Genomic DNA, 20,666 nt, shown 5'->3' with positions numbered 1-20,666 from the left:
GACTGAAGAATGTATTAACTAATTTTTTCCAATTTACAAGCATTATTTTTTCGGACCTGAAGAAGCACTAGCTTGCAATTTCCCTGTCTCGTTACCACTTAACTTTCCAATGATTCCAGCACCACGAGTGCATAGTTATTTACCCCCGGTTTGATTTTCACGCATGTTTTGTGTCAAAACATCCTGTATTTGTGGCAGCCATAAATAAATCAGAAATCACAGCTATATCACAGAGGGACATGCTTCAAATAAATAATTACTCAGTATTTAAAGTAGGCTAGTTCAAAGCCGTGCTCCTCCTCCACTTACCTATGATGTAGACTGACAAAGGGCGATGTTGGGAAATGACACTCACCGAGGTTAATTTTCTTGCCGATTGTTTGTGTGTGTGTGTATATGGTGAACTTTGCACACAACTTGCACAGAAACCCCGACAGAAACGTGCAATATTTTGAACTGAATGAGAGGTTTGTTTGGTCAGCGTAGGGCGTAAACCCATTTCAGAGCGCTTAGCATGCAGACTCAGGATGAGGCCCCCCTCTAGTCACAGCAGCTCGCAATTCCGGTGCTTGGACCAGCAGAGACTGGTGACCAGTGACCCTGAAGCAGTCGCCCCACCTCGTTGTGATTCTAACCAGCCAGCCATGAAGTGGGCCACCAGGCCACTAGTCCCACCACCACCCTGCACCAGGGCATAGGAAAAGAGAGACTGATAGATGGAGGGAGGTTTTAGTACAAGGTTGTACATGTCTTGGATTTCTTGTAGTATATATTTGTTAATATTCTATTGATGCATGCAAATGCAAGTACGATAGGAAGCATGTGGAGAGCTTCCTGTTATTTTGTTTCTTTTTGGAGGCTGCATGCTGAATGTGTAGCCCAAGTCTGTGCGACCCGATCCAGCACTCATTCCTAAAGACACGGGGTCAGAGGGCACCAGAGGGCATATGGAGGGCAAAGAGGGAAAGGCGGAAGGTGCGGGACAAGGGGGTGGATTAGGGGTGGAGTTTACAACCACGCCAGCATAGGCATTGGAGCCCTGAATACCACTCCACTATGACCTGTTATGACAGGGATCAGGGCTTTATGCTGAGTGGCTTACTGCCACAATCCATAGTTTGAACTGACGGGGCGGACCCTGTTAATGTTGTTTTGGTAAGTTGAGGGGAAAGGGTCGATGGGAAGCATAACTACTCTCAAACGTAGAGCCGAAGGAATATAGTTTAAGTTGCTCACGACTGTCCCATGTCAGAAAAGCTATCTCTGATATTCATGGTATTTTGTTGTCAGGGACAGATGTTGTTACAGTATATTCATTTAGCTAATCACTGCATGAATGGGTGTATGTGTCTCTTCTTCCACAGGACTGTGAAATAGCCCAGTGTCCCAGCAGCCACCCTGTTCCCCCAGGGACCAAAGTCCCTTCCCACCCGGGCCACAAAACCCAGTGGCGATTTGGTTCCTGGACACAGGTTGGCAGTGCTGTCACATTTTTTGTTTATTTTACTTTTTATCTGCTTTTCTCATTTGGTTGGTTTCCGGTTTCTTAATCTTTCTCTTCCGCAAAACAGTGTAGCGCCAGCTGTGGCAAAGGGACACGGATGCGCTATGTGAGTTGCCGTGACGACCAGGGCGGCGTGGCCGACGAGTCGGCATGCGCCCACCTACCAAAGCCCCCTTCAAGGGAAGTGTGCACAGTCGTGGCTTGTGGACAGTGGAAAGTGCTGGAATGGACAGTGGTAAGAAGACCAACATGTGTATATGATTGACTGACTCAGGTTCAAATAATTAAGAACTTGCAAAAGAGCTTTTCTGCTGACAAAATAATTATTTCCTTATAGTGACAGATTAACCTAAATTGTGTCATCAATATTTGCCATCCAGATGTGTTTCTCCCCCCTCCATGTTTGCTCCATTGTTCACTGTAGACTCATTTTAACCCTGACAACCAGTGTCTGCACACGCTATGCAGATGTTAATGTGTTAGCCAGCCAGGATGTGGAGACAGGGTGGCAGCTGGAATGCGTGGATGTTGGACTGGAGGAGGGCTGCAGTGAAGTTAGAGGAGGAGAGTGTGTGTTTGTGTGTGTGTGTGTGAGAGAGAGAGAGAGAGAGAGAGAGAGAGAGAGAGAGAGAGAGAGAGAGACAGGGGAATCAGGAATGAAGTTCTTGAGCTGGGAGATGCAAGGGGCTGTAGTGAGGGGCTCCAGTCTTGTTTACAGATGTTTCTCATCAGAGCCTTACAGTTCAGGCAGACTGCAGGTCTGGTCACCATACACATACACAACACACACAAGCACACATCCATGCACACCCACACATGCACTGCCAAGCCAAAGACACTCATTGACCCCCTGAAAAGAAATATCCTAAATCATCCCAAGGCCACTAAAATATTTCAGAGGCCTATCCCATGTACACACACACACACACACACACACACACACACACACACACACACGAACAGAAGACTGACAACGGCAGATTTATAAACCCAAAGCAAATCATCTTTTTCTAGCTTGCTGTTACAGAAAAATCCAAATTGAGAGATTTTTGTGACTGCTCTCCGGGCCAGTGCAGCTTGCAGTACAGTACAGCTCAATGTAGCGTCACAATATATACATCAACTTAATGCATGCAGAACCATGTTACAGTATCTGTAATAACATGAAACATTGTGACAGAGTCATGTAAACCTCTGGATAGGTCATGTTTTTTATGAACTGCTGTTGCATAAGTGAAATGGATCACGCGAGAGACTGAGTGGACTCTGCTAGGGAGGAGCAAGATTGGAGACACAATTAGCATTTGGTGGAGGATCTGACTTGTGGTGTTGTTTTTTTTCTAAATAATGTCTACTTGGGTCATTTAGAGTGATACTGTAAGAGTCTGTTGAAGAGAAATTTTAGTTTTGCTGTAACCTTAACACCAGGTTAAGTCTGAGTTAGCTCTTTGGTAGCATGAAGATGACATCTTTTTGTATCTGACATGGTTCTGTTCATCAAGTCTGGTTTGAGCCGGGTTGTGACACCACCAGCAGGTCACAATGAATAGAAATGTCAAGAATCTGCTATCAAAGAAAGTCAGCTTTCCTTTTATGGCAACTGGATTTGTGTATATTTGCATTTACCTTTCCTTTTCATTTCTTCACCCTCTCCATGTGTTTGTGCTGTCAGTGCTCAGTCACCTGTGGCCAGGGAAAGACGACGCGACAAGTACTGTGCGTCAACTTCAGTGACCAAGAAGTGAACGCTAGTGAGTGTGACCCAGACGACCGTCCTGCCACAGAGCAGGACTGTGCCATGTCTCAGTGCCCGTCCCGCTCCAGTGATTCCCGACCTCCGTCCTCACCAAACACCAGCACCAGGAACCTGCCACGTAGCCAGTCCCACCAATGGCGGACTGGACCCTGGGGCGCGGTGAGGCTTCCTAAACACAATGCATTACATCATGCTGGTCAACAAACCTCAGGGGTGTGATATTTAAGATGTTGCATTAATCTTGTGGGACCAATCACTTCATTAAGTAAAAGGTTGGCAGACTTTGTTACCATTGCGCTAATCTAAGCTAACAATCTTCAAATTCTACTTAAATATCAACCATAAAAACTTCCTATATAGATCTATGCTCTTCTTACAGAGTGAGGATAATTTGGACTATTCTTTTAAGGCACCCTAAATCAAAGTCATACCTATATATTATCTGTGCTTTGGAGCTGCAGGGTAGGGTTTAAGAATCATTGTGTAATGTCACACAGTCCTGAATAAGAGCTCAAAAGTTGGACTCTGTTCTTTAGGTCCTGCACTCTTTTTAGGATGAGATCTAAGCCATTTAGAAATAGCACCAAAGGACAGTGTGACCTAAATGCCCCAGGCTATCCTGTCCCACTGAGCTCCTTCTCTGTATTGTTCCTGCAGTTTTTTTTTCTTTGTTGTTTTAACTGGGTTACTGATAATCTTTGACAAAAAATAGCCGTGACCTTTAAATAACTCTGGGAAGGATTTAAGATATTTCTGGTCACGCTTCCTTCCTCAGAACGTTATTTTAGAAGCAGAGAAGTTTAGCCATGTCGCATGTGACGTCTCTGTGTTGTCAGAATTTTGTGTGGGCTTTGTGTTCACATCATATACACCTCATATTACACATACTGTATGTGCACTGATTTAATACCGCGAGGCTGAGAATATGTTTGTTAATCGCTGCGTTTAAACGAAGCATAAAATATCCACTAAACTCTTTTACACCTGAATAACAAGGAACTATTTTTGTGCCCTCTTATCTCTGTTAAAAAAAACACAAAAACAGTGCTCCAGCACATGTGCAGGAGGCTTCCAGCGGCGTGTGGTAGTGTGCCAGGATGAGAACGGCTACCCTGCCAACAGCTGTGAAGATCGCAGCCGACCCAGCGAGCAAAGATCCTGCGAATCGGGGCCATGTCCACAGTGGGTGTATGGCAGCTGGGGAGAGGTAAGAAGGACACACTAAAGTAGTCTCACATAAGACAGGCATATTTTGACATGAAAACATGGCTGTCAGCTCCTTTTTTTTAATCCACAAACTTGCGACCTCTCTGTGTGCCGTCCTCAGTGCACGAAGCCATGCGGAGGTGGGATAAAGACAAGGCTGGTGGTGTGTCAGCGTCCAAACGGCGAGCGTTTCAATGATCTGAGCTGCGAGATCCATGACAAGCCCCCAGATCGTGAGCAGTGCAATACTCAGCCATGCCCGTCTAACCCCCACTGGAGCACAGACCCATGGACCTCGGTACGCTCATAAAAAAAAAAACAAAACCAAATACTCTATAACCGTTTTTTATTGTTGGTTTTTTTAACCTCACATATGTTCAAATGCATGTAGTCTTACTCTTTCACAAACAGTTTTAAAGAGGCAGGTTGACTGTGGTGCTTTTACACTGGAGAAGTCATACTCCAGCTTCTCCAGCTTTTTACCTTTAACCCCCTCCACTTACTGCTCCCTCTCTGCTGCCGGCAACTGGTCAGTCAGTTTTTCCTCAAGACATTTGGAAAGATTCATTTCTGTTGCACTTGAATGGCAAACATATGCTTAATTGCAATATGCCAAAAAAGTACAACACAAAAAAAAATAATACTTCAGTGACAGCTGTGACCGTAAGAATTTTTTTCATGAGTAGTTAGAAAACTGTTGTTGAGCCTCGTACTAGTTTTCTCTTCTTTTTATTTTAATAATTCAGGATTACGTTGTATCACAATCAAAGTTAGTTTTGTAAAATATTGTTTTTAAAAGATAATTTATTAAGAGATGTTTTCCTTTTTATCTCTTGTAAATAGTATTAACTTTAAAAAAGTGTCTTATTTGGTGTCTTAGCTCTTTGTATTCGCACATTTAGCCAATCATTGTTCATATGCAAATACTGATGAATGTTTTTGTATATCAGGAATATACAATATGCTGCCTTGTTCTTTCATTATCCAAAGAATGGCCCACGATCTCCACGTATGAGGTGCTACATGATATAGTCGATGTTCTGTTATGAACGTAAAAGGCACCACCTTACATATTGACTGTATATGGGCTGTATACTATATATACATCTTTGTACTATATGCATCTATGAAATGGCTATTATATTAGGAATTCAATTTGTTTTAAGGCACATGTAGAGAAGTTACTAATCTTATTTAGACACTTTATTTTACAGTTTATGTATCTACCCCCCTGAAAGCAACAACGCTGTTGTCCCGTAATGACAATGACAGTGAAGGAGACATACGTCAAGTCAAAAGTGCCTGAAACGTCCAGTATCAGTAGTTAACACCAGCGAACAGTGGCTGTACTGCCACTGTAAAATAAAGTGTCTCTTTCCGACAAGTTTGTGGTAGTTAGGCCGGATAGCCATTGTATTCCAGTTTTGGGTTTGCACCCAGAATTCCTTAGTGTGGCCAAAACAGTAGTTTTAAATCCTTCAAAGGTGCTTAATATGAGTGTATTTATATTATGTTAGTTAATGTTTGCTTTGTACAGTAAGTACTTGGAGTTGCTATATATGCTATGCTCAACAATACCTCACTTGGAACAAAACACAACTCAACTAGCCATTAAACAATGATGACCTGCATAACAGTGGTGCTTTTTCCAAACAAGGGAGATATGAGATATAAATATTTTTTCAAAAAGAGAACCTTTAAATTTTTTTGGTTGGTTAGGTGTTTATTGTGGCACGTTGCCTCTTCTGTACTTTTTTTTTTTTTCCATGAGCAGTTTGCACTGATCTGATTGATCAGCTAAATGCAAAGTGTATCACAGATCTGATGAAATAATGTTTGAATTGTCTTTGACTGTCTCACCTTTAAGAGAACGGGCTGTTAAATGTCATGCTTTGAAACATGTAATACCTGTGACCACAGGGGAAGTTAATGGTGTTTTGTATTCAGAGCTCTTACTCTGAGCCAACCTAATGTGTCTACCTCAGTCTCTGTTATGATTGCCCCCCCTGCCGTATCTTGCTCTCCCTTGCACTGGAGGGATTTTGGCTGGCTAAGATTAAGCATGAGTTGTCGATGCTACCCTGCGCAGATGATGGCCCTAAACACAGATCTGTAGCGCGTGTCATCTCCTGCCCCGTAACGCTTAACATTACTGTGAGGATGGTTCAAACTGATCCAGAATCTGTGGTTAGGGTCAACTTTGCCTGAAGCCCACCCAGTTGACTTCTCTTGATCATAAATGTCTGTACCAACATCACACCTTATTTTAAGGGCCTGTTAACACAGCAGTGAGTACATTTTTACCACACGTCATTTACTAATGAGAACTTTTACTTGTAGTGACTCCCACGTGTGATTGTAAGGCAGCACAAAACCAAATCTAGGTTGAATCAGTGAAAGTGGAACACAATAGTGAATTATATCATAATCCCCTCCAGTTTCATTTGTCAGTCTAAGCAGTCAACCTCTTGTCGCAGAATAGCAGTATAACACAAACACTATATCAACAGGCTCTTGAAATAAGTATAATGTATGTCTCTTATTCACAAATGGCAGTATTAGTCTATGTTTCAAGAATATTTCTGTATATTTATGTAATTACTTGTATTTATTGTTCATTCATTATAATGTTATGTCAATATTTAATTTTTTTTTTACAGATTTGTTGGATTTCTGTTCATTTGCAGAAAAGGTTACAATTAAAGTGAAGTAGAGGTACTATCAAAGGCTTTTTTTCATTCTTGCCTGAATAAAAAGGTTTACATCACATACAGTGACCACACCGAGGTCGCTTTAAATTGAGGGAAAGACACGACTTGCTGGCGATTTGCACTGACTGGCTTTAAAAATAAATGAAATGCTGAAATTGCAGTAACCAATCCCTGTGCCAGCCTTTAGCAACATTCATTAATGCTAGCGTCAGTGCTTGCAACACTGTACTCCTGCTGCTAACCCCCATATTAGGATTTCACCAGCCCAAGCTTTTTGATAATTGCAGTGTGTTCATGCAAAGGAAGTGGTTTTTATTGTTTAGTGCTTTAGGTTAAAAGATGAGAAAAGAACGCTTGCAAATAGGTTATAAAGAAGTCCTCTTTTCCCGAGCATTACCCTTGTTTTTTTATGCGCTCAGGGCTTCTGTTGACCTCGGTGAGAACATACTCGCTGACAATGTGTCAAGAGTTCAAAGCTGTTTCCATTAAGGTAAATCTCAGTCCTGCGGGACAATGCCTCGGTGTACTTCCCATTGCATTTACTGTGCTCATTCACTCTTAATGCACGCTGAGGCTTTTTCTGGGAAGCTCTGTATTGCCTGCTCGGCTATGGAGTTGCTAGCGCCCTTTGCCCCCTTTCTGGCAGGCCCCTCTGCTCTGGTCTAATGCGGGTTAATGACAGTGGACCATTGTGGGGGCCTTTGACAGTGACTTGAATAAAAGGTGGCGTCAGCAAGACTATTCAGTGGTGCATTGGCAGGTCAAAGGTCACATTTGATCTAGTGAGGGGCCCCATCCTGATTCATCCCTTCAGCACAGACAGACTTGTGGGAAATTACTTGTGATCCAGATTTTTAAAAATGAAATAAAAGACAAAAGCCAAACAAAATAAAGTGACATTGGTGGAGGGTAGATAGATGCCATTCCACACTGTGTAGACCAAAGATCTGCCACTAAATTTCATGGGTGGAAATAGTCTTCTCAGCTATGTTTATACATCAGCACTGTCAGATTTGCATGCAAAGTTATTTTACACCAATATATGAAAAATAGTAATATATGCTATAATAGTAATATATGAATAGTACATGCGATAAGCATGTACTATTCCAGTAAAGACACACAAGCGTAGCAGGAGAGTGTAATTTTATGATGTGAAATGCTACAAAATTTGAACAAAGTCTCCTTAAAATAACCACACTGTGTCGATATGACTCACGTTTGTCTTTATTGATTGGATAAACAATTTACCTGCAAGACAATTACAATAAATGAAGTACATTATAAACGCAGGCATGCCAGGGCATTTTGTAAAGGGGAACAAGCACTTTAGTCGTCCCTCCTTTTACAAGGCTTCCTACCTTTTCACCTCCTTGAATGAGGCGAGGGGTCACAGCTTGTTCCTGTCCAGTACAGTCCCTTGCTGATCAGGACAGAGCCACATGCTGGGCCACGTACTCGTTCAACTCTGAGCCTGTCGCTTCCCATCCATCCCCACATGCAACGCCCCCTTTGATTATCCAAGCACAGTCCAGCCCAACTCACTCCTCCCTTAGTGCTGCTGCTGTGTGTGTGAGTCTGCCTGTCACACTGAGTTAGCTTTTCAGTAACTCGGTGAACCCGGAGGTGAAACAAGCTGCTGCCGGGATGATGAGGCACGCTTTACAACTGGACCACCTCTCCCCATGTAATCGGGTCTCACATCCTTTTTTTGTGAGTGACAAATAGGGCCCACGAGTTCACAAATACTAATGAGATTTTTTGTTAATTTCTTGTTTATTACATCCCATTTTTAATGCTGAATAATCAATTACAGTTAAACTTGATATCAACAAAATACCCCCTCAATAAAAATTCATTCCTTTGAAATGTGTCACTTTTTATGCTTTCTGCTTTAGGTTAAAACATACTTCTGCTTCTTATTGGTCTTCTTATTTCCATCTTGCAGTGCTCAGCCTCCTGTGGAAGAGGCTTCAAATCCCGCAAAGTGAGCTGTGTGACCCGGTCAGGACGTCCTGTCCCAGAGGAGTACTGCCAGCACGTGTCGTCCAAACCCAGCGAGCGGCGCCGCTGCAGAGGTGGACGATGTCCTAAGTGGAAAACTGGCAACTGGGGGGAGGTAGGACTCTCTGACCCTGCCATTAAACACTTCTCAGCTATTTGTTCTCACGGTGCCAGACATGTTGGCTTTGTTTCTCTCTCGTAGCCCCACTTTAATACTTTGCAGCTTACAGGCAAGTATATCCATATGTGTGAAACAGGCCACAGCTGAACCTGACTGCCTTCATGGACTATGCTAAGCCACCAACTGAGGCGTGATTGCTTTTAAACATCACATGGTGGTTTGCCAGGGTGGAGCCAGAGTCTGAGGTGGTGTACACTGGTGCTACGGCACCGCCGTCCACCAAGTTGGGCGGCAGGATGGATGTGCACCCCTTCCTTTGTATTTGAATTAGAGTCAGTGTAAATCTACCCCTTTCATCTCTATAGCTTCTTTTTCTGTGGTCCTCAACTTCCTCTCCTCTCTGTCTCCATTCATCCCCTCTCCCACTTTTTCTTCCATGCCCTTTTTCCCTTCTTTCTCTTTTTTTAAATTTTATTTTTTGCCTCACCAATGGGAACCACATGTTGGTCTTTTGAATGTGCTACTTGAGGCAATACACTCGCATCATCACGCCAAACAAACTCAACAAAGTGCACCTGGTCGTTGCCTTTCAACACCTTTTCTCTCAATAGGACTGAGTGGACTGAGCACACAGAAACATCTTACATGTCAGAGAGGATGTGCGTCCCCCTCTAAACAGCTGTGGAGCATGACGCAAGCAGAAAATGATACTCCACTCGAGGCTCTTAGTCAAGCATAGCACAGCACACTGGAGTGCCTCAAAGTTCAGCTGCTTCACTGAGTTACAAATAAATGGACACATAAATATGCCTGTAGTAAATGCATTTTTATAGGTTGAGCTCCAGAACACACAAACCGCCTTACACCTCCATCACTTTATTTGTCTCTAAATCATCTGTTATTACATAGGTGTTATGTGATCCAGGAGCATTACAATGATATCAGTGAAGTGCGGTCTGTCTGAAAGGAGACAAAAAATTGGTTAGTGTAAGATATCGTCTTACAAATATATCTCAAACAGTCAAAATAAGACAGTTGTTTTACATTTCAGTTAAGGTTAAGGGCAGAAAACGACAGGCATCTCCCCACTCCCCAGTCTCATTCATTTCACCCTCTACACAATGTGCTCTGTATGTCAGCAGAAAAGACACGCTTTAATTTCAAACATGCTGCTCTAGATTAAACACAGATGTGCCAAACCACTTTCCAGACTTCAACTTTGATTCTTTACATATCTGTAGAACTGGCATTGATATGATACAGCTTAAATGTTTACACAGACGCTTGGTTGCTTTTATCATCAAAATGTAATTTGCATAGTCTTTTATTATTATTGTTATAAAAGCATCTACATGACATGAATAAAATAGTCATTTTGGCAAAAGCATTCCCCATAAATAAATACTTTAGAGTAAATCAGTTATGAGTCTTCTATATAAAAATATATTACAATGGATAACTACTAACACAGATTGAATGATTTCAATGCAAAGCTCTTACCTGCCCTGTCTTTAGTGTTCAGCGTCCTGCGGCGATGGCATCCAGCAGCGGGAGGTGTTCTGCCAGTTTGAAGACCAACGGAGCTCGCAGGAGACCGGCTGTCCCCAGCGCTCCCGACCAGCGTCCAGCCAGAGCTGCCGGGTCACTGACTGTCCCTCTCGCTACCGGTGGAGAGAGGAGGACTGGCAACCGGTAAGCCAGTAGAAGTCTGCACAAACAAACACTGTAATCTGCATGCTTAAACAAGTAGTTCTAGTGCCGCGGATGAATTTGCTCTGACATATCTGGGCAAGGATGAGAGTCTCTGCTTCTGTAGGAGGCACAGCTGCCTGTCAGGAGGCCAAAGGGGAGGGGAGCAGAAGAGGCAGATGAAAATCAGGCAATCCCCTTTTTTCCCCTACCCCAGAATAACTCAAGTTCCTCTCATTAGCGAATTAGTCTATTTACTTAAACTCAAAGACGACGCAAAAAGTATTCAGTTTGGCAAAACTGTTAATTGGCACTGAGGATCCAATAACCAGTCAGATGGTTATTCTAATCTATACTCAAACAAAAGCCCTCGAAAATTGGTTGAGAATTCAGTGAGTTGTAATGATTTTCATTTACACAGATCTGCCTGTTACTTGCCCCATTATTAGTGCCAGGAGGGAAATGTACTCTTTACTGCTAAGAGATGGAGTTGGAGATCTCCAGGGTGGAAATGTTGCCTTTCTTTTGGATATATGGGATCGAATGTGACTTACCATATGCTGCTCAAAGTGACAAAAAACCCCTGTCTTCAGAAATCATAAAACAGTAAATAAATAAATAAATAAAAAGAAAAAAAATCAACTTTTGCTGTGAGCTTTTATTTAGGAACTATTTTCTTTCTTCTCTGCTTCGGTTAGTTTGGATAGATGAAGAGCAACAGAGAAAAAATAAGTAAATGATTTTGGGGTGAGCTGTCCCTTTAATATTAACCATTTTTATTTGGTGCAAAGTAATGATCGGCTATTTTCTGCAGGATAGAGTCTGCACATGTTTGCTGTTTATTAGAACGGGAAATGCACCAGGAGCTCCTTCTTCACTTTGCTAATGTGATGGTGAATGTGCGTCACTAAACAACATGAAATGCCTTTCTGAAAGAAGAGTCCAATCACTCTGCAGAAGTGCTCGGAGGTCCCTGCCTGGGTGTCCCATTTAACAGCTGGAGGCAGTTAAAACATTTCAACTAGGAAGTATTACCGTGTTTTAGACACTTACACTGTACCCACACATAAGATAGTTACATCTCACACAGGCAGTATTTCTTTCCCTGCCTTGTACAAGGACACAGTATCCAGTCCCGGTACATCTCAGAATGAAATATAGTATCTTTGGCTACCTAAAACCTGAGTACTTCTCAGGACAGCACAACTCACTATGACAGATTAAGGTAATTCAGTTGTTTGACAAAGTTAAAGTTATTAAGAGTGAAAAAGACCTGCTGGTTGACTGCTGAGTGTTTCTGACACATGTGGAAGCCTTTCTGGACCTTTGATAAATCTTTATGACTCTAGCAAACTTGAGTGTTGTAATATCTGAACCAGCACATAAGCCCCTTTACAAGGCATTATTACAGTAGTTCCATGATTAAAAAACCAACAAATTAATCCCAGTCACCTCATTCTGCTGCTCTTATGCTTTTAATACTTGCCACGATGACTTGTGGAATGGCACGAAATGGTGCTAACTGGTTTTTATTGTGCCCATTTTGCTTTTCCAATCTTTGAAATGGAAATTTATCTGGTATAGGTCAGGGGCTGATCACACAATTCTGCACTTACTATTAGATTGTTACACCCTGATCATAGATATCTGTCTCTCTTTCCAGCCTTGTATACCACAAATCTCCTCAGAGATATATTAAGCTGTGCTGCTGATCTGCACTAAAGCAGCTCTGTTTAGAAAATATACATCATTTATATTAGGTCTGACCTAATGAGCTGTTATAAAAGAATGGGATGAATGGGTACCATGCTTCAAGTTTTACTTTCAAAATAAGAAGATGATTGTTGTCTGACAGTAAGAAAAAAGCTCTTTTTTGGGGTAAAGGTCTAGGTGTTGAAACTTCATCTATGATCAGACATGTTGTTGGCACGGGATGTGAGCACTGTGTTTTCCCCTCCTCTTAACATCTGTATAGCCCAAAGCAGTGCTTAATGACTGAATGCATGCTTTGCTTGAACTGGAGCTTCCTTGCTGTGTGTGCATTGTATATTGCAACTTTAATTTGGCAGTGCCACAGAGTTTCCAATAATACCGCTCTTTTTCTATTTGTACTCTCTGTGAAAGATTGTTTCCTGTCTTGTCTCCTCTACAGTGTAGTAAGTCCTGCGGATCGGGCCGCCGACAACGAGCCTTGAAATGCGTGGACCACAACCAGCGGGAGGTCCACGAGATGTACTGCGTGAACCAGATCAGACCCCCAGAAATAGAAAGCTGCAACACCCACGCTTGCGAATTCATCTGGATTACAGGGGAATGGACTGAGGTGAGAGTCAAACAAGCAGACAGCCCGTGTGACATCTAGATAATGTAGTGTCAGTCATTTTTTTGTCTTCAGATCTTAATTGTAAAAGTTGTGTTTGAGTTAAATTGGTAATGCTTTGCTCTTCAGAACGAGCGTGCAAATCACCACCTTTCAGTCCAATGACGCGCACATGATGGAAAGTACACTGTTCTCTTTTTTTCATGCGGGTGATTTATGCTATCCTCCAGTGCTCAGCCAGCTGTGGCCAGGGCTACCGCCAGCGTCTGATCTCATGCAGTGAGGTGCATGTGGAGAATGACAACTATGAGTATGGCCATCAGTCTTTGTCCAACTGCCCTGGGACCCCTCCTGAGAGCTACATGCCTTGTAATCTGGACCCGTGCCCTCTGCTGCAAGAGTGGAGGGTTGGAATCTGGGGACCGGTGAGTGAGTCTGGACTGCCTAAATGGGATATAGCGATTTATCAGTATATCAAAGGCAGATTGATGTCAATCCTAAATGCATGATAAAATGGACTGTTTTTCACCTTTTTCATATATATATATATATATATATATAATTTATTTTTTGAATAAAATTAATCCAAAATATATTTACTCTTTTTTTTGTGACGACTCATGGCTTTCTTTGACATTAAAACAGTAGCAGTTGGCTGATTGTATGTGAAAAATCTTGTCTTCAACTAGTGTTTCAGCATTGAGCTTAAACACTGGTCGAATGAATCATGTCCATTTTTTTAAAAAGTGACACTTTGAAGACAGAATTTCTGACAGACTTTCACTTGCAAGAATTACCTTCGCACTGTTATGATAAGTTGCTTCCTTTCAGTGTTCAGTGACTTGCGGAGATGGAGTGACGGCGAGGACGGTGCAGTGTGTATCAGCCGGTGGCCAGAAAAGCGACGGGTGTTCCCCAGATGTAATGCCAGAAGCCAAAAAGGTCTGCAGGAATCCAAACTGTGAGTGCTGAGATAAAACTCCTTTCTTTTAACAAAGGTCAAGACTACTAGGATTAGACAAAATCCAAGGAATGGCTCAACACGACCTAGTCATTTCAGAAATCTGGCCTTTAGTGAAATATTTATGAGCCGAAGCAAACATCAAAGATTTACTGTTTAGCCTGTTTGCTTCCCCACGGTACCGTGGGACATCAAAGTGTGAGGGGTGTTTCATTTTCTTTGGTTCGATAAAGAGATTTGCCCCACTTGATGTGACTGCCAACATTTGCACATTTGTGCACCATGCGAGCCCGTATCCCCACAGAATATTTATTTATTTCTTCTTGTGTTTCTCCAAGGCCGTTTGCCTTCTAGCTGTCAAGAGATCCAGACCATGAATGGCCCCATGCCAGACAGTGAGCATTTTCTCAGCATACAAGGCAAAACACTCAAGGTAAGATAATATCAGCTTATTACACCACAACTCAAAGCACAGTGTGAGGCCACAACTGGTTTGATTTATGATGGGGAAAAAGCAGCTGAAAAGTAGGTTGCTCTTGAAATATTTTACCCGTTATTTTATGTTTTTTATGTTAATTAATTCCGTTTCCTGTATCCAAACTGTAAATAATTCAGACCCTGTCCGTACAGGGATTTTAGTGGATTCTCCAAATCTTTCAGAATATCATGTACCAAACAAATCCCCAAAATGCAACGAATCAGTAGATAAAATAATGATACTGACACAACTCAGTACTTTATTTCTTGCTTGCTAACATATAAAATAGGAAGTGACAAACTATTTAAAACATATTTGCTTGTTCAAATGAAAGGACACATAAACAGAAAAGATTTTTCTTTGATTATTAAGCTTTACGTGTTGAAGGTGCTCACACACAGTAAAACATACAAGGCTGCGAGCTCCTTAACCAGCGCAGCGCCCCAGAGCCCACGCAAATTATCCTGAAGGTCTTCCCTCCTGAGTTAGCTCTCCGTGTGTGTGAGAGAGCTCAAGGTCCCAGCCTTGTGCTTAGGAAGGCCCAGATGATTTGTAAGTGTGTGGCTGCTTGTGCTCATCAGTCAGTGACGCTGCTGCCTGAACCTCTCTGCCCCACCTCTACTTCTGCACCTGAGCAGAAACCCCCCACCACCACACCCATATATGCATATCCGTCCGCTCCACATCCCCCCAGTTGTGTTTGTCAGTGCATCTCTCTCTGTTGGCTTTGTTTATCAGTGTAGTTTTGACTCCGTCAAGAACAGTTTGAAGCCAGGTTATGGTGCATCTCGTCTAGTCATCCTGATAACACTCACACTCAGCTCACAGCCAAAGTCTCCACTCATATTGTCAGTCCCCTGCACTGTGTCCTCTGCCCCAGTGTCATGAAAAAAGAGCCTCCCAAACAGTTTGGTTTGGGCACTGTGTTTTACAGAAGACAAAGATCTTAAAAAAGCTTTATATACCAAATATATACACCTTTATATTAGTTAAATGATGGTGTTCCAGCATGTCTTGAGGAGAGATCCTACTGGACAAAGGTTTCTGTCATAGATTGTATATTAAGATGGACTTTGCTCCCAGATGTGAAAAGTGAAGCCAGAGCAAAAGTGCATCAAACCTGCTTTCTGCTTATTTTCCTTGAGTGGAAGCTAAGAAACGTCCGATTTGAGGATCACAGAATGCTCCTCTACACTGCTCGCATCTTTGATCTCCTCATGTGCACACTTAACTGTGCCAGCTGCTTAAAATCAATTCTCACTAAAATCTTTAGGTACTTTTCGGACACTGTGGCTTTGTATATGAGGTTGCAAATAGATGTAGTACTTTTCATGTAACACAGGAAATCTGTCTTTTTGTCTGACCATTACATACTATCATTTGCCAAAATATCCACAAGCTCTTGCAGGATTTAGGGGGTTTTAATTGTCCATTTTAACATTTCTCTTCTTGTCGTTTTTTTCAACTCCTTATGACTGTTATTTTTATTTCTTTCCTCCCCTCTGCACCTTGTTTGTACTTTGACAAATCTTCCTGTATCTTCCTATCACCTCTATGCCTTTCCTTTACCCTTTGCCCCACCTCTGGTCTCCCTCCTTTACTTACCCTCTTGCTCCTCTGCTGCTTTTTTTCCTCCTCAGGTCTTCTGTGCTGGAATGCAGACAGAGGCTCCGCGGGAGTACATCACCTTGGCGACGGGTGAAGGGGAGAATTTTTCAGAGATCTTTGGCTTCAGGTAAACAGGAGGATAACAATAAGGACAGCCATTTTCATTACAAAAACTCCACCTGACTCCTGGCAGTGTTATGTTCTCTGTAAATGAAGAAATTCCATGGAAGTGTAAAGTTAAGCTAAGGTATCTGGCGAACGTGTGTTTTCCCAGGCTCAATGACCCCACCCAGTGCCCAGCCAATGGCTCCAGAAGAGAAGATTGCGACTGTCGAAGAGACTACAGTGCCGCTGGCATCACCACCTTCTCCAAAGTCCGCCTGGACCTCAGCAAGATGAACATCATCAGTAAGTTGCCCACAGTCTCACAGCATCCTGTGCAAAATGTTAACTCCACATTACTTCAAAATGAGAACTTCCTTTGGCATTTAATTATGGTCATGCTCACGAGGGTTAATGGGCTCAAGATGTCTTTAAGGTCCATTTAAGGAACACATAATTACAAGGCTTGAGGGGATTAAATGAAACTGTTCTAACTAGATGGAATTATACTGATATTGCAGTTTGGCTCAGCCTGAAACGCAGGCTGGATTTATAGGTAAATAGCATAAGATTTGCTCACCATGGCAGATGCAAGTCACGATTATTAAGGTTCATTCGAGCTACTATAACGACTAATGCCTAGAGAGACGTTTTTAAGAGATCACTTTGTTGCTTTATCTTGACCTATAGCTACAGACTGGCAGTTTGCGTTTACCCACCAAGGCAAGAGTGTTCCATTTGGTACAGCTGGAGATTGCTACAGTGCCGTTCCTTGTCCGCAGGTGAGGATGACAACATCTATTATAATTATTTTGCTTTTCATATCAAGAAAAGCCAAACTGTGGCAAAAAATAGATAAATAAAATGTCAAATAAACTGCTCAGCTGAGCAAGGACTCATAAAATCAGGGGTCTTTTTTTTAAAAAAATGAAATGGTTATTAATTACACCTCTGCTTTTCTTATAATCTAATATCTAATCTAAATGACAAGTTGTCTTTTATGTAAATAATACAATTACTTTGCAGTCAAATAGATATTTTTAATAATATTAAACCCCTTTCCTACTCTGTGATGTTGTGCTTCTTTATTTTTCAGTAGCTCACTGCAGATCAGGCACTTAAAGGTCTCTGCATTGAAGCAGAGAGCAAGATTTACTTTCATTTCTGTTGGAACTTTCACTATAATTTAATGCCAGATCTCATTTCTGTCCTTTTTTCCATCCCTCTGTCCTTTTAGGGGCGCTTTAAGATCAACCTGTCAGGAACAGGGCTCAGGCTAGCTGACGACACCTCTTGGATGTCCCAGGGCACCTTTGTAGTGAAGACGATAAAAAAATCACAGGTAAAACATCACATATATGCCCAGAGGATTAATTCATATACTTGCTTTGTGCTTGTTGGGCTGCAGATTAAGTAGACATAGCTCCAAAGGAGGTTCGGTGTTCAGAGCTCCTTGCTGAAAGAGAACCTTTATTGGGCAGCTGCTCTCTCTCAAGTGCCCCCTACAACCACCCTCCACTTTTTGAAATGGAGATCAGGCTGGAGAGTGCTTTTTGGCAGGGCAAGAAAATAGGAGGAAGTAGAGATGCCAACAAGTGTTCAGAGTCTGACATCCAAAGCCAGCTGGCCCTCCTTTGGGCACTCCAGGCAGTTTAGATAAAGCCTTGTTGGGACAGCGGGATGAAGACAGCACTCCAGTGAAAATCAGACAAAGCGCTTACTAGGCGCTGTGGCTTTCATGTCATGGGATAGTGAATTTGGAGCACTCTTCTAATGCAGTTTCCATTTTGCTTCTAGATGTTTGCATGAAACTACTATTAAGTTGCCTGCTTCTGTTACCTACGCTAGTGGAATTCTATTAGCTCGCATTTCTCGCTTGTTTCTAAGAGGCTGTTTGCCAACCTTTAGAAACAAACCTGCTTGGTGGGCCTCAGACATTGTGTGTCTTTAAAAAAAGAAAACCCAAAACAACACATTTCAGGGTGCATTTAAATTTACTCATCAGGATCTTTTCTACAAAGATTCCTAAAATCATTAACAAGAAAAGCAAAACTTTAAAGGCGACAGAGAAGAATTCACTCAGCTTCTTTTGTACCTATCCTCAAATTCTTGGAACAGCAGATAGACACAGTACCCATGTTATTATTCTCGTGTCCACAGGATGGCAGCAGAGTGTCAGGAATGTGTGGAGGCTATTGTGGTAAATGTATACCGTCCTCTGGTCACAGTCTGCCCATAACAGTGGAATGAACACAAAGCCATCAAACAGGTGAGGTAAACATGAATAACAATATGTAAATATGAAATATTTTCTATCAAAAAACAGAACTATAATCTGCTTTTGCGCTCACCGAATGCATTTTTTGATGTACTGCTACGCTGCAGGGTAATTGGCTTTCGTGGCTCATGTCTTCTCTCTCTCTTTCTTTGATTTGCAGTGTTGTGTTCAGGTGTTCATTGTGTGAACATATCCCTCCTCCTTGGTGCTACAGCCAACTTTGAGTTCAAACCGTTCCAAACAACCTCTTTTTCCTCCTGTGTGTTTATAGTGTAATTTAAAATGATGTCAATACTGTAAAGAGAAGGATAAAATTTATTATTTATTGTACTGTGCCATTTATTTTTTATACTGTAATGTAATTTAAGTGTTTTGTTTTCCAAAGCACCACACGGTGCATCAGGCAATAACACCACACAGTTGCCTTTTTGTGAGATTTTTACCAAAGTAATGCGCTTTGTATTTTGGCATTTGCCTACTTAACTTTTTAATACTGTCATTACGCCACAGTAATTCTGTTACAGCCATTTTTGTTGTAGTTGCTGTTGTTGTGGGTAGTTTTTTTTTTAAAATAACTATTATTAAAGTTGTATTTAATCCAGTAATGTTATTGTGATGCTCACCAGACCTGTGGTTCTCATGCAGCGAGGTGTCTCCAAGCTATTGGCCTTTTTTTATAGCTTCAAACAGAGTTTATAGACACATGTGTAGATGGCCGTTATGTTGGCCACTGAACGGAGGTGTTCATTTTCCTACTTTTGTTTGATGAGATGATGTCTTGCAGTAAGTACATCAGACTCTATGTACAGCTACTTCAACTTATTGAGTTTCTGCAAACAAATTTCGCTGCCTCCCTGAGAGGCAGCGAAATTTGTTTGTTTGTTTTTTCAAAATCATCAACAACTACTTCATCTATTAATTGTAGGTTTAGGTCATCAAGCACGTATGCGGGGAAGAGGAGAGTGCATCTTTTGAACTGAGTTACAGCCTCATCAAATGATGAGTACCAGGGTCAGGTGCAATACCCTAGCAACAGGTCAGGTGTTAGTGCCATGTATTTTACCGCAATCCTGGTAAGAGATGATGATGAAAGTTTAGTAAAGGTATAGGTTATAAAAATGGTTGAGTTAAATGGACCAAACATCAGATTCTCTGTGTTCCTGCATATCTCTCAAGTAGTGTGCAGTGGCTGGGGAGACCCATTAGCTTTTAGATCTTACAAAACAAGCAGGTTATCTTATCTGGAGCAACTTGAAAGAATTTCAAAAGAGAGAGAAAGGGGGGAAAAAAGACTTCACCTCAGGCCTATAAAATCCTAGCAGTTGCTCCGGAGATTCATATAATGTGATGGTCCAACCCTGGAGACACCCTTCAGACTGCTGAGCTCACAGGCCCTGCAGGCCCTGATTTCTGTCCAGATGCTGCTTGCAAACCATTACCTCCTGTACCTCACATTCTTTTATTCCATCGTTGTTTTGAAGAGTCTGTCCAAACTGTGCATACTCATCTGCTCCTGTTTAGATCAAACTGACTTGTTGTTCTGTGTGAAGATATCAGGGTACTTCTTATTTTGTGTAAAAAGTCTGGGTTTTGTATCTATGAAGCCACTGATGTGCAGTATTGTGAGCTGTCCTTGTATTCTGTTTGTTCTGTGTGGTACATCATGCAGCTACATCTGATTAAGAAGCCGCTCCATATGGTGCTATTTCAGTGCCTTATATAAAAATGTGCACATTCAGCCAAAAGGGAATTCGGTGCAGTTTTAATCTGCCGCCAAACAAGTACAAAAGACACAGGGAAGAAGACGTGTTGTGTCTTACTGAAGGCCACAGCTGACAGGTGCTCTTCTCACTGCGAATGTCAGAATGTAGTTCTCAGGTGTCATAAAAGAAGGGATTCTTGTATTTAACTGTATTTATCTTATTATT

The 20,666-nt window shown here is 41.9% G+C and overlaps 1 protein-coding gene across 1 annotated transcript in view; it reads left to right on the top strand.

Annotated features, from left to right (window-relative positions):
• adamts9 (ADAM metallopeptidase with thrombospondin type 1 motif, 9) overlaps window positions 1-18,983 on the top strand; it is a 38,151-nt gene extending 19,168 nt beyond the window's left edge. Inside the window, exons 24-40 of the mRNA XM_063473166.1 lie at window positions 1,365-1,472; window positions 1,572-1,739; window positions 3,177-3,419; window positions 4,306-4,467; window positions 4,588-4,764; window positions 9,126-9,296; window positions 10,818-10,994; window positions 13,144-13,314; window positions 13,542-13,736; window positions 14,143-14,272; window positions 14,611-14,705; window positions 16,391-16,485; window positions 16,633-16,766; window positions 17,151-17,242; window positions 17,698-17,802; window positions 18,621-18,729; window positions 18,899-18,983. Coding sequence (XP_063329236.1) covers window positions 1,365-1,472; window positions 1,572-1,739; window positions 3,177-3,419; window positions 4,306-4,467; window positions 4,588-4,764; window positions 9,126-9,296; window positions 10,818-10,994; window positions 13,144-13,314; window positions 13,542-13,736; window positions 14,143-14,272; window positions 14,611-14,705; window positions 16,391-16,485; window positions 16,633-16,766; window positions 17,151-17,242; window positions 17,698-17,802; window positions 18,621-18,710 — 2,313 coding nt within the window. The 3' untranslated portion in view covers window positions 18,711-18,729; window positions 18,899-18,983. The remainder of the gene's footprint in view (window positions 1-1,364; window positions 1,473-1,571; window positions 1,740-3,176; window positions 3,420-4,305; window positions 4,468-4,587; window positions 4,765-9,125; window positions 9,297-10,817; window positions 10,995-13,143; window positions 13,315-13,541; window positions 13,737-14,142; window positions 14,273-14,610; window positions 14,706-16,390; window positions 16,486-16,632; window positions 16,767-17,150; window positions 17,243-17,697; window positions 17,803-18,620; window positions 18,730-18,898) is intronic.
• The last annotated feature ends 1,683 nt before the right edge of the window (window positions 18,984-20,666 follow it).

The sequence above is a fragment of the Pelmatolapia mariae genome, linkage group LG5 (genome assembly GCF_036321145.2).
Source record: "Pelmatolapia mariae isolate MD_Pm_ZW linkage group LG5, Pm_UMD_F_2, whole genome shotgun sequence".
Taxonomy (NCBI): domain Eukaryota; kingdom Metazoa; phylum Chordata; class Actinopteri; order Cichliformes; family Cichlidae; genus Pelmatolapia; species Pelmatolapia mariae.
The sequence above is the reverse complement of the archived record's forward strand: the minus strand, read 5'-3'. Positions and strand labels throughout refer to the sequence as shown.